Below are 16,088 nucleotides of genomic sequence, written 5' to 3'. Positions count from 1 at the left end.
TGAGCTGAGATAAAGAAACGATTAGATTTATGACTAAAGATCTTTATTATCACACCAGCATTTATTCACAGAAAACACAGCTACAACTTCATATTCAATGTAGAGATTAAGCACAACATTGCAGAATAAGAAATAGATGTTTAAAATGATATTCTTTAAGAGTTTTAATGATCTAGAAAATGAGAACATTAGGCTAATTACTCAAACCTTAAACCAAGTTTTTAAATATTAGAAAATGATGTCGTGATATCACCAGAGGAAAAACAGGGATAGTTTAAAGTTGTGAAAAGGGAAGCATGAGTACAAAAGTAAAACCATAAAGGCAAAGCCTGATAGACGTGGCTGCTTCAAAATGAAGTTTCTAAGGGAGCTCTGGTGGCCTAGTGGCAGAGGTACGCGGTTCAAATCCACCAGAGGCTCTGCTGGAGAAGGAGGGGCAATCTTCTCCTGTACCAGTCAGATCTGATTTGACGGTACACACACACACACACAAATAATAAAAATTAAAAAAAAAAAAAAAGAAAAGAAAAGAAGAAGTTTCTACACTAAAAAGAAAGTAAGAGTGACAAAGGTGACAAAACTATCTGTACTTGATGTAAACAGATACTACAATCTTCACACATGTGTGCACAAAAATGTATACACACACTCATAAATCAAAAGGAAAAAGGTAAATAAAAATATATTAAGCAATATATGTAAAACATGGAAAATATAATTTAGTGGAAAACAGAATCTTAATTTTGGATACTGCTATTTGATTTAATTCAGGTCTTAGAAAAATATGAAGAATCCTAGAATGTTTAAAAAAGCAAATGATCAGTGATGTGGAAAAGGACAAGCTCACTTGCAATTAAAAAAAATAAATGATACTCTTCCTATCAAGTTAATTATGATTAAACAAATTAAAAGGTGAAGAGCTGGAATGGGAGTGAAGGAAAAAGATGACTCGAGCACTGCAGCCTGCAGTGTAAACGAGGACACGTTTATCTGGAAGTGGACCCAGCACTGCTCAGTACTGCTCAACAAGCTCAGCAATGTGCAAGTCCTCACCCAGCCACTCAGACCACTCGTCCCAAAGAAAAGAAGGACAGAACACAAGGACAAGCATGTAAAATGTGTCTGGTACACGAAGAAGAGCGGCACTTCATTTGAAGGGCCAGTGGGGCAGTCCAACTGTGGTTACTAACATTTTTCTTTGTTTTTTAAATGAATGTATGTTTTTTTATAATGAAGAAAAACTTTTTAAATGAAAAGATTACACTGCAGTTATCTATCTACAGTTTTATAGAGAGCTGTAAATAGCTATGTAAACACTGAGAGGAATTTGCCAAATAGTATTGCAGTTTATAGATGATAAAATTACCAATTTTCTTTCTTTATCATATCAAGCATATGTTACTCACACAGGAGAGTGGGAAGAGGGCGTGGTGTTCTTAACAGAAGTTTAAAAATTACTGTCTCGTTTAATACTCTTGAGATTGAACATCCTCTCTATTCTTTCCACTGGGGGACAAATGAGATAACACTTCTATGGAATCTCTTTATTGAAAAATAGTTGCCAACATAATTTCCAACTATATTTTCACTAAAAATCTTAAGGGAAACATTCCACTAAGAACGATCTAGATATGGATATGAACAAAACCACCACCCTGGTGAAACGAACAGGTCATAGGCCCAAGGGCCTCAGGGACAGACGATGGCGGTTGATTTCGACTTCTTGTTTCCTACATAAAAAGGAGCCCTAGTGGCACAGGTTAGAACCTCAGCTGCTAACCTTAAAGCCAGTGGCTCAAACCGACCAGCCGTCCGTGGGAGAAAGAGGCAGCCCTTTGCTTCCACAGAGAGTTACAATGAGGCAGCTCGACTCTCTCCTGTATAGGCACTGTGAGTCATAACTGGCTCAATGGCAGTGGGTTTTTGCCAGATGGAGAGCCCGGTAGCTCTAGTTGATGCAGGAAGAACAGTACCAGGGAGAGCATCTACAGAGCTCATACTGGAACCTCTGGGACAATGACCCTGTAGCCCAGGATAGACCAGGCCTGGAGGCCTTTCTCCCCATCGTGTCCAGGGCAGGGCTCTCCTCCTCTTACCTCTGACTGTTGCTCAGGGAGTTTCATATTGTCAAAAATCCTAAAGACAATTCGGAACAGATCCTGCCACCAATGTTTTTCAAAGGTGTGGCCATAGCTCTTCATGATCTCAAACATGACGGTGAGTCCTCTGGAGGAAACAGGGCCAGGTGGAGAAGAGGGAATGTGGGAGGGGAGAGAGAGGCAGAGGGTCTGGTAAGCAAAGCTTGAGGCGCTGTCAGGCACAGGGGGCCACCACACCTACCACGGTGGGGGACACACTTACCTTGTCCGTACATCTAACTTGCATCTATTAATGATGCAGGAAAGCTCAAACAGGATGGGGAACCAGCCTCGAACCCAGACTCTGTCGCCAGGAGCTACATTCATGTCGTCACTTGTGTACTCTTGTAGAACCTACAACGAAAGTCACATCTAAGACGTGGGCCAAGAAAGGGAAAGGGCGGGCCTGGTAAAGGGATCACACCAAGGCTAAAGCACTGAACCTTTTCCCCTTCCTAAAAAGTATCCTCTCAGAACGTGCAAGCAGCGGAGCCCGTGGGAGACAAATGATTCGCCTGTCCCAAAGGGCACACGGGAAGTTTCCCCATAAGAACCCACTGCCCTTAGTGGGTCTGAATGCACAGATCACAAGGTGGTTGTGGGTGGTGGGTGTCAGGTTAAAAGGAGTATGACAGGTCAAGGGTGTCAAACATTCAGGACTCAAAATCTTACCTGGGTCTAGAATGTTATTGCAATTAAAACTACTTAAAAGAAAGAAAAAAAAAAACCTTATTGAGTGAGTGGGGCCAGGAACTGTTACAATGCTTCACATGTATTAATAATTTTCCCAAAAATTCTGTTGCAGGAAGCTTGGAAAACTGGCCCCATTTTACAGCTGAATTAACTGAGGCACTGAGAGGTGAAGTACGCAACCCAGTGCCACGAAGCTTGGCTGGGAACCCTAAAACTCTGCCCTAACACTCTGTTTCCAAGAAGCCCTGGTAGCCGAATGGTTACTCATATGGCTGCTAACCAAAAGGCTGGTGGTTCAAGCCTATCAGTGTCATGACAGCATGTGGTTCCTTCCTAAAAATGTGTTTGTTTTCTTTCAAATAGAAAGGCCTAGTTTCATCAGTTTGCTAGAAGAAACCAGCATACTATTTTCAGAGGAAGGAGAAGGGAGAGCTACTTGGAGAGGTCAGAATGAGTAAAAGAAATAACTTCACAAACATAAAATAACAAATGGTACCACACCTGCACTGGTAGTATTTTGAGAGGTATATTCTGAATACTGTGTTGAGGGTAAACCCGGGTCTCAAAGCAAGGCTGGAAAGCTCTGTGTCAGCAGCTCTTCTGTCCCGCGCGTGCCCTCCCACACTGCCTACAGGAGAGGACAGGAGAGCCATACCCGCGGCCTCTCAGAGACGTATTTCCCACAGAAGCGGATGAGCCTGATGGCCTCCATGCTGGTGTCAGGGAAGGCGACATTGCAGGCAAACTCCGACAAGCACTTCACTGCGTCCTGGAAGGAGTCGATGGCGGCAGGGAAATGGTGCTGGAAGATAGTTGCTGAGGAGACACAAGGTGGATGCTTTCTTGAGGTCAAGATCTAGAAATAAAGGTTTAAAAAACCAAAGCAAACCCTCCAAAAAAATCCACTGATAAAACAACAATTACTTTTGTGAAAATTCAAGAAAAGCACACCAGTATCTCCAGAAGACAGCATTAGCTTTTCTTGTTTGACAGACTGGTAGTCACTCTGGGCTCTTCCAACCTAGCACCAAACTTACCCTCAAGACCCAACATTCAGCCAAACAACAGGCAGGTCTAGAAGGTGAATAGTAACAGTAGCACCAGGAAGGCACTCCCGCCTTAGAACTAATCAACCACGCGAAGACCTAAAGGACAGCATTTGTCCAGGATAAATCTCAGAGGGAGGAAGGGAGAGGATAGAAAGATTAGTGAAAATGAGAATCACAGGGAGGAAGAAGGAGTGTGGTTCCATCGTGAAGACTGTGCACAGTATCATAAACCAAAATGTTGGAATGGAAAACCAATATGCTTTGTAAAATTTCACCCAAATCATTAATAAAAAGACAGTTTTTCTTTCTAAAGTAGTCAAGAATAAATGTGTTGAGCACATCCTGGATTTAAACTGGTTCCCTAAGATTGTTGTTGTATTAAATACTCATTCATTCCACAAATATTTACTGAGAGCCAACTATATGCAAAGCATGGCTAAATACAGGTCTCAGGAGCAGAGGTGAGCAACCAGAGCTGCAAAGAATAAGACAGACAATAATCATGGGAATCACCACCCACATGAAACAAGCTCTGGATAAGTGAGCACCGAGTCTGGGGGGTGGAGGGAAGAGGGGCTGCTTAGGTGGTAATTAAGGAAAGACTCTCTGAAGAGGGTCTATCGGAGGAGAAACCTTAAGGAGGCTTGAGTGGGAAAACCAGGAGAAAGCCAGCATTCACCAGGATGCCCCATTTTCATGTTCACTTACATCTTAGGATGGAGCTACCCTGAATCAGGATCATGTAGAATATGAGAATAGACCCGTGTATGATGCCACTCCACCAGGGTCTACTCAGAAGAACTGAACTCTGGGTCAAACCCTCAGGCCAGTTCTATGACATCCTGGACATTTTGGTCACTTTCCACCCATGACAAACCTCCTGTCACCTCCCTAGAACCCGGTGAAGACAAAGCAGGTAAAGAAGGTGCAACGAGCTGAAAGGTAATTTTTAAATAAATGTTCTAAAAATCCTACAAATGTATAATATATGAATGGTAAAAAGCTTAGCAAAAAAAAAGAAGAGAGAAGGAGAGAGACTTCAAAGATAAAAACAGCATGATCCTTACAAATTTCCACAAAAAACAAGTAAATATCTTGTTATGTGATCTTGAGCAGAACCAGAGAGTTCAGTCATTTTGGTGCAATGGAAATAAACATAGACTTAGGGGCTGACTGGCCTGAGTCCTGGTCCCATTACTTCCTAGTGAGGGACCCTGGACAAGTGTTTCAGTTCCTCTTTAATAAAATGGAAGAAATAATGAGATTCACGTCAGAGGGTTGTTGTAAGGATTTATCTGTGTCATGTGCTCCCAACACTGATTGCCAGGTCATTACAGCAACCAGAGAGGAAGCAAAGATCCCCCCTTTGGAGTAACCCACCCATCAAAGCCACTGCTGGTGAGCTGATTCTGACAGTGACCCCACTGGATAGAACACAACTGTCCCAAAGGGTTTGCTTCTTTAGAAAAGCAGACTGCCTGCCTCATTGTTCTCTTGCTATGCAGCTGGTGGATTTGAACCTCTGACATTGATGTTACCAGCCAAGTATTTTAACCAGCAAGACACTAGACTTCTTCTGTAGGAATAATAAACAGTAGAGAGTGGTTGGGAAGCTGGCCAGGGGGAGCAGAGTGACTTACTGACAATGTGGCCTGTGGTTTGGAAGGCCAGGTCCACGATGTTTCCGTCGTGATCCGAGGCCGCCTGGTGGAACACGGCAAAGATATTCTTCCACCCCGAACGGATGTTTGCCGCCTGGGAATTCACCATCTGGGCAATGCAGCGGATCACCATGTCCCGGATGGTGGGAGACCTGGGGAGGGATGGGGCAGCCGTGTCATCTGTACTTTGGAGAAATGCAAGGAGCTCATCGCTTAGAAGTGCCACTTTGAAACATGTTTCACACAAAAAAGAGTCCACGTCCCTACTATTTTAAGAAAGGAAATTCTTAAAAACAGCCAAGTGAGCAACCGTGAGCAACTGCATCACTGATGGTATGATTTTAAAAACATTTCCAAAGGGAGTGTAATAAAATGACTGGAGTGTAATAAAATGACTGCTTCTAAAGGTAAGCTGAAAATCACAATTAAAAAACCAACCAAATAAAAAAGTTGGTACAATCAATTCAAGAAAGAAGTGAGACAAAAAGCCAACGACACCAGAGCAGATACACACCCACGATCTTTGAACATTTTATACACCTTCACAAACATTTTCCTCTAACTGAGCTTCATGTCCTGTCATCTTCAATTTGTTCTTCCTTGACCAGTAATTTTTAAATATTAATGCTTTCTCCATTTCTCAAGACTTGATGGAGTGAATTCTCAGTTAAGAATGGATGTTAGCCTTCTGGAATTACTCCTTCACAGAGTAGCCCATCATCAATCCATGGGGTCATCATTTCTGCCAGTCGTTGTTACTGATACTTCTATTTTACATGTACTAAAATACATGAAGAAAACTACATCCAGAGGCTAATGGTAGGTCTACACACATGAGTGACTGAAGTTTTGCATGGTAAGCAGTACAATGAATGACCAGCCTTAATGTAGTATAGTACTTTCCCAGACAATAAAAAAAATTATAATGCAAAACCAAAATAATTTCTTTTCATTACTTAAATAAAAAAGGTCCCCAAATCATGCAAAATTTAACTGTTCTTGGACCTGTAAAGTAATGGTTCATTTTAATTTCTAGAGTTGAGGGAAGGTATTTTTAAAGTAAAAATATACAGGCTGAACCTGCTTTTATATACAGACATAAAAATTTGAAAATTTTACCAAAAAATGTTTAAATGTGTAAGTGCACTGTATTTATTCATGAATTACAATCAGTTTGAGGGAAGAAACAGTACCTGAAATGTCATTAACTGAGAAATATCCACATTCTTTCCAACTTGGTTGACAGCAAAAGAACACACTGGTATTGTACACAAAAACGAAACAAACAAACAAACAAACAAAAAAACAAAACAAACCAAAACACCACACTAAACCCGCTGCCATCCAGCCACTTCTGACTCAGAGTGACACTGTCAATAGGACTCTTCTGTGCTATTTACTGCCTCTGAAAACCCGCTGGAGGGTCAAGTACAGATGGGTTCCAACTCAACAGTAAACACCACCACCACCACCACCACCACAACAACAACATCAGTTTTACTCTCAGGAGAAAGATGGATAATTTCCTCCTGTGCTATTTACAGCCTCAGAAAATCTGCTGGAGTGTCAGCTATGAGTTCGCTCTCACGTGACGGCCTATGGCAACAAGAAGTTTCCCACCACAGGGTTAATACAAAGTTATGCACTCTGCTAACACAAAGAGCCAGCAGACTGTAGCTCTGAAAGTCACCTCCATTTATTTCTTTATTTTTCAACTATGTACTTTAAAAGAAAAACTGTAATCACTTGTTTCCATAGCAAATATTTATGTTTCCACAGCAAATCAAAAAACATATTGCGGTGGGAAAGTCTGCTGTTAGGGACCTCTCTAAAGTACTCAAGAACAATGGTGTCTCAGAACAACGGTGTCTCTCTGAAGACTAAGGTGCGCTTGATACAGGCCATGGTCTTTGCAATCACTTATTATGCATCAGAGAGTTGGACAATGACTAGGGAGGACAGAAGGAGAATTGATGCCTTTGAGCTGTGGTGCTGGAGAAGAGTACTGAATGTACCATGGACTGCCAAGAAAACAAACAGATTCATCCTGGAGAGGGTTAAACCAGGCTGCTCCATGGAGGCAAGGATTCTGGGGCTTCGTCTGACATACTTTGGACATGTTGTAAGGAGAGACCGGTCCTTGGAGAGGGAAATCATGCTTGGTAGGGTGGAGGGACAGCGCAGGAGGGGAAGACCCTCTATGAGGTGGATTGACAGTGACTGGGGTTATCGGGATGGGTGTGTCAGAGGCAGTGCGATTGGCACAGGACAGAGCAGGGTTTAGGGCTGTTGTACATAGGGTCACTATGAGTCACAAACGACTCGACGGCACCTAACAACAACAACATAGCAAATATTTCTAGGTTTCAAGGGGCAGGAAAAAAAAAACTAAGAAAAGAGGTCCATGGGGAGAGTCAGACTGTAAAGCAGTGTTACACACATGACAAGCCAGACAGTCCCTTAATTGAAATAACTTTATCCATCTAAAAGGGTGCTCTGGTGGCTTAGGGGTAAGGAGTTGCAGTGCCAACCCAAAAGCACACAGTTTGAATCCACAAGCTGCTCTGTGGGGAAACATGGGTAATCTCTTCCTTTATGACTTACGGCCTCTGAAAACCCAAAGGTGGGTTAGCTAGGAGTTGGTTCTGACTCAAAGGTAAATAACATTATCAATCTAAAAGAAAGTACATCTCCTTTCTAAAATCTGTATTATTCCCTGATAAGATTTTCACTGCCACGAGCGTATCGTTCATCAACTGTTCAGTTATCCACTGGGTATGCTTTGAGAGTGAAGACGTTGTTACCACAACCATCTAAGCACTGTACACGAAGGAACACGTTCCTCTCGGGGACGACTAACGAAGTACTTATGTTAGCAACCAATCATCCTCAAAGCAGAGACAGTGCTCAGGCACAAGGCGGCAGCGTGTTCCTAACACTCACTCGCAGATTCTCCTAACAGCTCTGCGTGAGCAGGTTGGCAGGCAAAGGCTGTGTGCCCTTCAATTGTCCTCACTTCTCCTTTAGCCTCATTGCTAGGACTTCCGAGTGTCTTTCTTATTTCTATGCATCCTTATTTGCTCTTTAGATGCTGTTCAAAAGGGCTTTTAGTCTTAATTCCATTCCTACCACAAAAGACCCAGCAATCTCTAAAAGCAAGGATAGTAATAGATATACTCCCTAATTCGGCAGCGAGCTGCCATGCCTCAGTAAATCTGGTTGTTCCATCAGCCGTTCCCATTAAGATGATTTGCTGTTCTATCTTGAATGGATTTCAGAAACTCAATAAATGACACCATGTCTCCTCCTTGCTTGTCAAAATATTTAATGTCTAATATTACTCCTGTTTTTCCATTTATCAAGCTAACATTAATCTTCTTTCCAACTTTATTTCTCAATCCGGCTTATCAAAATATTATCTTTCAGACACATTTGAGTCCAATAAAGTAGCTGCTCCTTATTTAAAAAACAAACATTTTTCAGGGCAAGTTTCTGAGATGCCATTTTTATACACTTGGAGGCTTAATTTATCCAACAGGTAGCTGTGTCTGAGGCTAGCCCTGCAAACATTTCCTAAGCTTGCATCTATTTTTATTTGATACATATATTCACTCTAGATGTTACATACAATGCCAGTAAAAAATACTTCCATAGCCACTAGGAACTTTGCAATACCTGTCACCCTTACGTCTGCTATCTCCTGGACAGCACCTTCTCACTTAGTAAGCTTTGGCTTCTGTTTTCTCAGCTGGCTTCGGCTTCATCCTTCCAGAGGATGGTGGGAGGCACCCCATCTCCTCCTGAGGGATCCTCCACTTTGTCGCATCCTCTGAGTGTCCAGGAGGAAGTGAGCTCACTGCTGGGTCTCCTCCTCATCCCCACAACCATTTGAAAGAACATTAGTTGGTGACAACAAAGAGGAAAAAGGCAGTAGCAGAAACTATCAATTATCAGAAATTATCTATTACTTTAGATACAAGTTTAGCGAACAAATCACAAGTAATATGACTTTACACAACTTTCTACCCTCCCCGAAGAGAAGGGAAGAATCTGACCTGCCAGATGTAAGAGAAAATCTCCGAGAAAGGGCAGCTTCTGGGGAGATTTTGCTTCTGTTTTGTAAGAAGTGTACACAGCTGGCTCAGCTCTCAATGTGAGTGGGCTGGGAGTTAAAGCCAGTGTCCTGCAACCATCAACAATAGTTCAAGGAGAAAAAGCAACACTGCGGATGGTAGAACAAAAGGATGGGGAAAACTTGCACCTCCGTGACAACGTGGGCTCTGGAACCAAAGCTGGGATGCTCACCTCTCTGTCCCTGTTGATGACATAACAGCTTTGTGGGTCACTGTTAGTCAGAATTTTTTGCTCCTGACCCAAAACATTCTGACCAAGATGCTCATAATTTAGTTACTGAGGGGTAACCAATACTAAACTGTTAGTGCACAGCCGCTCAGATTTTTGCTTACAGACACGTGTGTCACACACACACACACACACACACACACGGATCACAGTACACATATATTACTGAAGAAGCAGTTTCTAATGTAATTATTTTAAAGCATAACAAAATATGGAGACAGAAAAATAAATGGCGTACTCTCTGAATATCTGAACTAGATTTGCACATACATCCTGAAATCTCTGTGATGTACCGTGTAACTGTGAGACATACACCTTATTAACTGTAGTGTAATTCACTTATTAACTAGCATAATTCGACATTTAACATTAATACCAACAGGAGAGAAAAAAGGAAACACAAAAACCTTATTCTCTATTTTTCACACTAACAGTGTACATCCATCCAGCCTAATGGGTGCCAAGGTGTGAGGCAAGCCTTAACACGGCCATGAGGCTAAGGTTAAGGGTCAGCGTTTTAACATTTACACCAACCAACAGGGGGAAAAAGAAAACACAAAAACCTTATTCTGTATTTTTCACACTAACTACTTACATCCAGCATAATGGGTGCCAAGGTGTGAGGTGAACGGTAACACGGCCATGAGGCTAAGGTTAAGGGTCAGTGTGGCTGGACCGTGCCATGATTCTCAGTAGCTTTGATCATGTAATGAAGCAGTCATTCTCCACTTTGTAATGTGATTCAGTCACCCCCTGTTTTTATATAACACTATTTTTCACATCATCACCTGGTCTCTGGGACCTAACCATGCTGATAGATGAGTAAATTCACTGCTGCAGAGAGAACCGACTCATAGCTGAACATCTACTGGGTTTCTGAGGTGATATATCACACGGGCGGGGACTGTCTCTCTTGGAAGCCCTACTGGAATTGAATCGGCAGATACCCGTGGCCTCTGGGTTAGCAGCACTTGCCCTGTGAACTACACCACCAGAGCACCCTGAACCGGGGGAGGGTACATACACTTCCACCGGGAACTCTTCTACCTCACAAACAACAGGAAGAAAGGGTAGCAAATCCAGACCACTGATTCTGATAAGCCTTATGGTGGCCTTGGATTGTTGATTTGATTTCTGAATGACAGCTGCTTTTGGGAAGAACTTGTATTTGTCTGCTGGCCCCATATTAACTAATAATAAGAAAGGTCAATTAGGGAAGACAAGGAGAAAGTTAAAGCGGAGTTAAAAATTAGCTAAGAGTTCACAAAGTAAATGCACTACAAGCAGATAATGTAGGACTATTTACCTAAGGAACTGCAATACATAGTAAGATCAAATTCACGGAGCTTTCCCTGTAGGGAAAATAAACAGCAAGCCATTCCCAAGAATGCTTTGCACACCTACGTGGGTATGTGTATTTCTCTCTCTCTTTTTTTTTCTTTGCTATGTACATTTCTGTACCAGAAATTACCAGAAGAATACATTACAAAAGGGAAAATTTTGGAAAAATTCAGGAAAAATTCAGGAGAAGTTATGTCTTTTACCTAATAGTGTGGCTTTCCATTTGGAGATATGTTGATCACTACCTTCATGATAAAGAGCTCTGGTGTACCGTGAACCAAAAAACACTGAGTCTCCAGCAGTCTGAAGCCCCCAGTCACTCCTCAGGAGAAAGATGGACAGAGAGACTTAGCATCTAAGGTCTCAGAAACATGATGGAAGCCTGCTCTGAGTCAAAACAGCATCTAGCAGATGGCAGGCCTCAACAACAGGTGTCCTAACCCGTTCACCATTTCTCTGGAGCAGAAATGCTGGTCACATAATCCCTGACCTTGTGCGAGGAAGCTTCAGCACTGAGGCTCTAGTGCCCCAGGAGCAGCGCAGGCCAATGACTTCTCTTAGTTACCATGGAACAGTCAGCCCTTATGGGAAAGGTTACAAACAAAGCTTAAGGATAATAGACGAGAATCATAATCAGTTCATTCTATCTCCTTTCACCAACAAGGGAGGAAAACTGTATGGTTAGTGGTGGTGGTGGTGTTATGTACCATTAAGTCAGAACCAACTCACAGCTGATCCTCCAGTGCATTTTCAGGCTGTAAATCATGTTGTTGTTGTTGTTATGTGCCGTCGAGTCGCCTGCGATTCACAGCAACCCTATGTACAACAGCCCTAAACTCCACTCTGTCCTGTGCCAATCGCACTGTCTCCGACACTTCCATCCCAATTATCTCAATCACTGAATCAATCCACCTCATTGAGGGCCTTCCTCTCCTGCGCTGTCTGTCCACCCTCCCAAGCATGATGTCCTTTTCCAAGGACCGGTCTCTCCTCACAACATGTCCAAAGTAAGTTAGACGGAGCCTCAGAATCCTTGCCTCCAAGGAGCCACCCGGTTTTGCTCATCTGTCTGCCGCAGAGCAGCTAGTGAATTAGAACCATGTGCTTCTGAGTAGCCAGCGCAGCTCCTTTCCAATTAGGAAGGTATTTTTAAATTGTCAAGTGGAAATTTATTGGACCAGAGTCTTCTAGTACAAAGTACATACCTATTTTTTTTCATAATGTGCTCAAAAGGTCTCAGAAAATCCTTCTGGAAACGGAAGTTGGCCAGTTCTCCCTTCTCAAGAAACTTCATGGAGAGTTGTCTTAATGAGTCCACTGCAAAGATGGCCACGTCTTCATTGGGGTTACAGCCAACCTGGGGCAGGAAGAGAAAGAAGGCGAGGTCAGCAGGCACAGTTCAACTCCAGTGGGTCTGCGATTCTGAACATCAAATACAAGCAGCCAATCATCAAAATAGCCGGGGAAAGTCTACCCAAAGAGAAAAGAAAATGGCATTTCTTGCTCTAACTGGTGTGATTTCTTTAAGTAATAATGAAAGACCAATTTATTAACTCATTTAATTCAATGTACTCTAAAAACATGTTGAGTACTTTTACCCAAACATATGTGAGAGGTCAGAAGGCCTGATGTAAAAGCCTTTTTATACTTGTCTCTGTCACCTAAAGCAAATGACTGTATATGATTACCATCTATCTGAAAAAACTCATCAGAAATACTGACGCTTTCCAACTGCCTCTAAAATTATCCTTGGGTGTGGTTTTTCTTGATACTTCTGTGGCCCTGTGGTTAGGGCATCTGGCCACGGACCAAAAGGTAAGCAGTTTGAAACCACCAGTAGCTCTGCGGGAAAAAGACTGGTAGTCAGCTTCTGCAAAGAGTCACGGCCTTAGAAGCTCTAAGCGGCAGGTCTACCCCGTCCTTTAGGGTCACTATAAGCTGAAAGAGACTCCATGACAGTGGGTGAGTTTTGGTTTCTTTTGGAAGCCATGGTGACATAATAGCTAAGTGTTGTTAACCGAAAGGTTAGTGGGTAGAAGACATCCAGTGAGTGCAAGTCCAGTAAAGATTACAGCCAAGGTGAGCTATGGTGGCCTAGTGGCAAGAAGCTGCACTGCAATCCTAGAAGTATGCAGTTCGAATCCACCAGATGCTCTGCTGGAGAAGGAGGAATAATCTCCTCCTGTACCAGTCAGATCTGATTTGACGGTTCATACACACAAAATAATAAAATAAAATTAAAAAAAAAAGATTACAGACAAAACAACACCTCCAGGGCAGTTCTACTCTGTCACGTGGGGCTGACATGAGTCACACAGTGACTCAACAGCACAAAACAACAACATGTGTCCACCTCTAAGAGGCTGGAGTTACTTGTCTGTTAGTGCTTCTCACTATTCCCTCAAGAAGAATTCCTAAAAGGAGAGCAGAAAGACCAACTACTTCCCACCAACATCAGCCAAGTGACCTGGGACAATGCGCAGTGTCCTGTGCTAGTGCAGAACTTCCAGTGACAAGAGGCCTGACCAGAAATGTCCTGTGCTTAAGAAAAAGAACTCAGCCATATAATTGGCAATAAAGGGAAACTGGGAATGTCAATAGGAAAATGGCTGCATACCAACATATTCAAATATATCATACCATTTGGCAATCAAACAGAAAGTAAATCTGCATCCACTAATATGGCCAAATCTTTACAATTTCTTGCTAAGTAAAAAGGGTAAATAATAAAAATAGTGTGTAGAATAATGCTATTTATATTTTTAAAAAAACAAACCCCAAAGCAAACACAAATACGTGGAAAAATGTCAGAAAAGATACACATCAAACTGATAAGAATAATTCGTTTTGAGAAGAGCCAGGTTGCACAGTCAAAGGGGCTTTTGGTTATGATGCTTCTTAAAAATTACAGAGCATAAAAAAAATTACAGAACAGAAGTGGTGTCAGGACTTGGGATTTCTATACCACAGGACACAGGATATAAGTAACAACCTTGAACTCCTAACTTAGAATAGTCTAGGAAGTACAGTGACTATTTGTATGCAAAGATTTGAAATTTTAACAGAAAAAGTACCAAGATCCTCAATATATAAAAAAAATTTATTAATTAAAAAAATAGAAACTGTGGATTCATGAATTAGCCATATAATTAAAAACCAATAAAAGAGAATACTTCTTAGAATTTCAGGTAAATCAGATACTTCAGGGACACACATGCTTACTGTGCAGCTTGTTTCATACATTCTTCCCCCAGATCTTTCACATGCTCAAGTTGAGAAGAGGATCAGATGACTTTAAATGACCTTGCCTACCCTGAGAAAACTACAGCTCTCCTCAGCCTCCCTCCATGGGATTGTCATGTGCCCCAGTTTAAAAGGGAAGAACATTTTTCTGGTGGAGGGAAGAACAGAGTCCCAGAGTTAACAGATAAATTTTCCAGAGATTGTGCTCAAAAGCACTGAGCAGATGAACAAGCAGTTGTAACGAAGCTGAAATCGACAACCATGGAATGTATAATTACCACCCATCAGCCTACACACCATACTTGCTTGTAACTGGCCCACAGACCAAGCAGGGATTGGCACGTAGTCTTGACAGCACAACCTTGAGTGGTAAAAGCAACTTGTATAAACTGATAATTCCCTTCTTGAAAATAAGTGCAACTGAAGAAGAAACTTGGGCTTTTTCAGAGTTGAGAAAATACCTTCTAGATAATAGGTTCTTAGGAGAAAGGTTCCACAGCTGTTAGCCAAAAGATCTTTTGAAATACATGGGCAATCTCTGTTGCAGCTCACCCATTCCTTTCATCCAGCCTTTTCCACAGGGAAATAGTGATCAAACTTCCAATACATACTCAACTTTTTAAAAGCTGTATCACTTCTTTTCACATCTACTTTCCTGCATTTTTGAGGGGAGGAGATAAAGAGGGAGCACAGATGGAGTGGTTTTTAAGTCTGAAGTGATGCTACCTTATTAAAGTGATCTCCAATCACATGCCATATTCGGGACCACTGCAGTCGGATCCGATTCATGTTGTAGTATGAAATCTCCACAATCTTCTGCAAGCTGAACATGCGAGGGTGGTGGTGGGAAGCCAATTCATCCATGGACACGGCACACAGCCAGCGAACAAAGTCAACTACAGGCCAGACCCAATACACAAAGGGCCTCGTTAGTAACGGTCACTCACAGCATGAAGACGGACATAGTCACAGGTCAGTAAAATACATACCAATTGCATTCCCATCCAATCTGGTAGATCCAGTGAAAATTCTAGAAAGATAATGCAGACAAAATAAAAAATGAGATGTGAAAGGTAAACTCTCAATCTCAAGTACTTAAAAAAGGGAGAAAGAAATTTTTCTAAATAAAATAAACAAGGAGGCATCAGAAGCATAGAATGGGTTGATGAACTGAGCTGAGGACGGGAATGCCTGCAGAGTCACACGCACCACATAACGTAGACACTGTCAACATCTGACACATCCACAACTGTAGTCCCAACCCCAATAAAGCGCACATTAAAAATCAGGATATACAAAGCCTTGTAACAACAAATGGGTACTACGTGGCAATGTGTATGAATACACTATTGTTATCATTAGTCCAGAATCATTATGTGAAAGATGTTTTAATGTTATCTGGAAATGTTCCTTTAATATTTTTTAGTGCCGAAACCCAAGACCAAATGAGGGATGTTCCTTTAATTTTTGTGTATAGAAAGGTATACTACTAAATACTGACACAAAAGATTTGATTGAGGTTAGAAAAAGAACTGAATCTGAATGTTCTAACATACAAATTTAACTCAGGAGATCTTGGATCTTGTTTACAACCTAAGGAC

The 16,088-nt window shown here is 41.9% G+C and overlaps 1 protein-coding gene across 1 annotated transcript in view; it reads right to left on the bottom strand.

The window, feature by feature from the left end:
• The window catches only part of ARFGEF2 (ADP-ribosylation factor guanine nucleotide-exchange factor 2 (brefeldin A-inhibited)), a 97,204-nt gene that overhangs the window by 15,665 nt on the left and 65,451 nt on the right, over positions 1–16,088 (bottom strand). The window contains exons 24-30 of the mRNA XM_006881619.1: positions 15,477–15,517; positions 15,214–15,383; positions 12,450–12,601; positions 5,521–5,693; positions 3,487–3,647; positions 2,362–2,492; positions 2,097–2,226 (exon numbers count right to left, since the gene is read on the bottom strand). Of these exons, the coding sequence (XP_006881681.1) occupies positions 2,097–2,226; positions 2,362–2,492; positions 3,487–3,647; positions 5,521–5,693; positions 12,450–12,601; positions 15,214–15,383; positions 15,477–15,517 (958 nt within the window). The remainder of the gene's footprint in view (positions 1–2,096; positions 2,227–2,361; positions 2,493–3,486; positions 3,648–5,520; positions 5,694–12,449; positions 12,602–15,213; positions 15,384–15,476; positions 15,518–16,088) is intronic.

The sequence above is a fragment of the Elephantulus edwardii genome, unplaced genomic scaffold (assembly GCF_000299155.1).
Source record: "Elephantulus edwardii isolate Elephantulus edwardi_28Jun2011 unplaced genomic scaffold, EleEdw1.0 scaffold00015, whole genome shotgun sequence".
NCBI lineage: Eukaryota > Metazoa > Chordata > Mammalia > Macroscelidea > Macroscelididae > Elephantulus > Elephantulus edwardii.
This window is presented reverse-complemented; position numbering and strand designations above follow the sequence as displayed.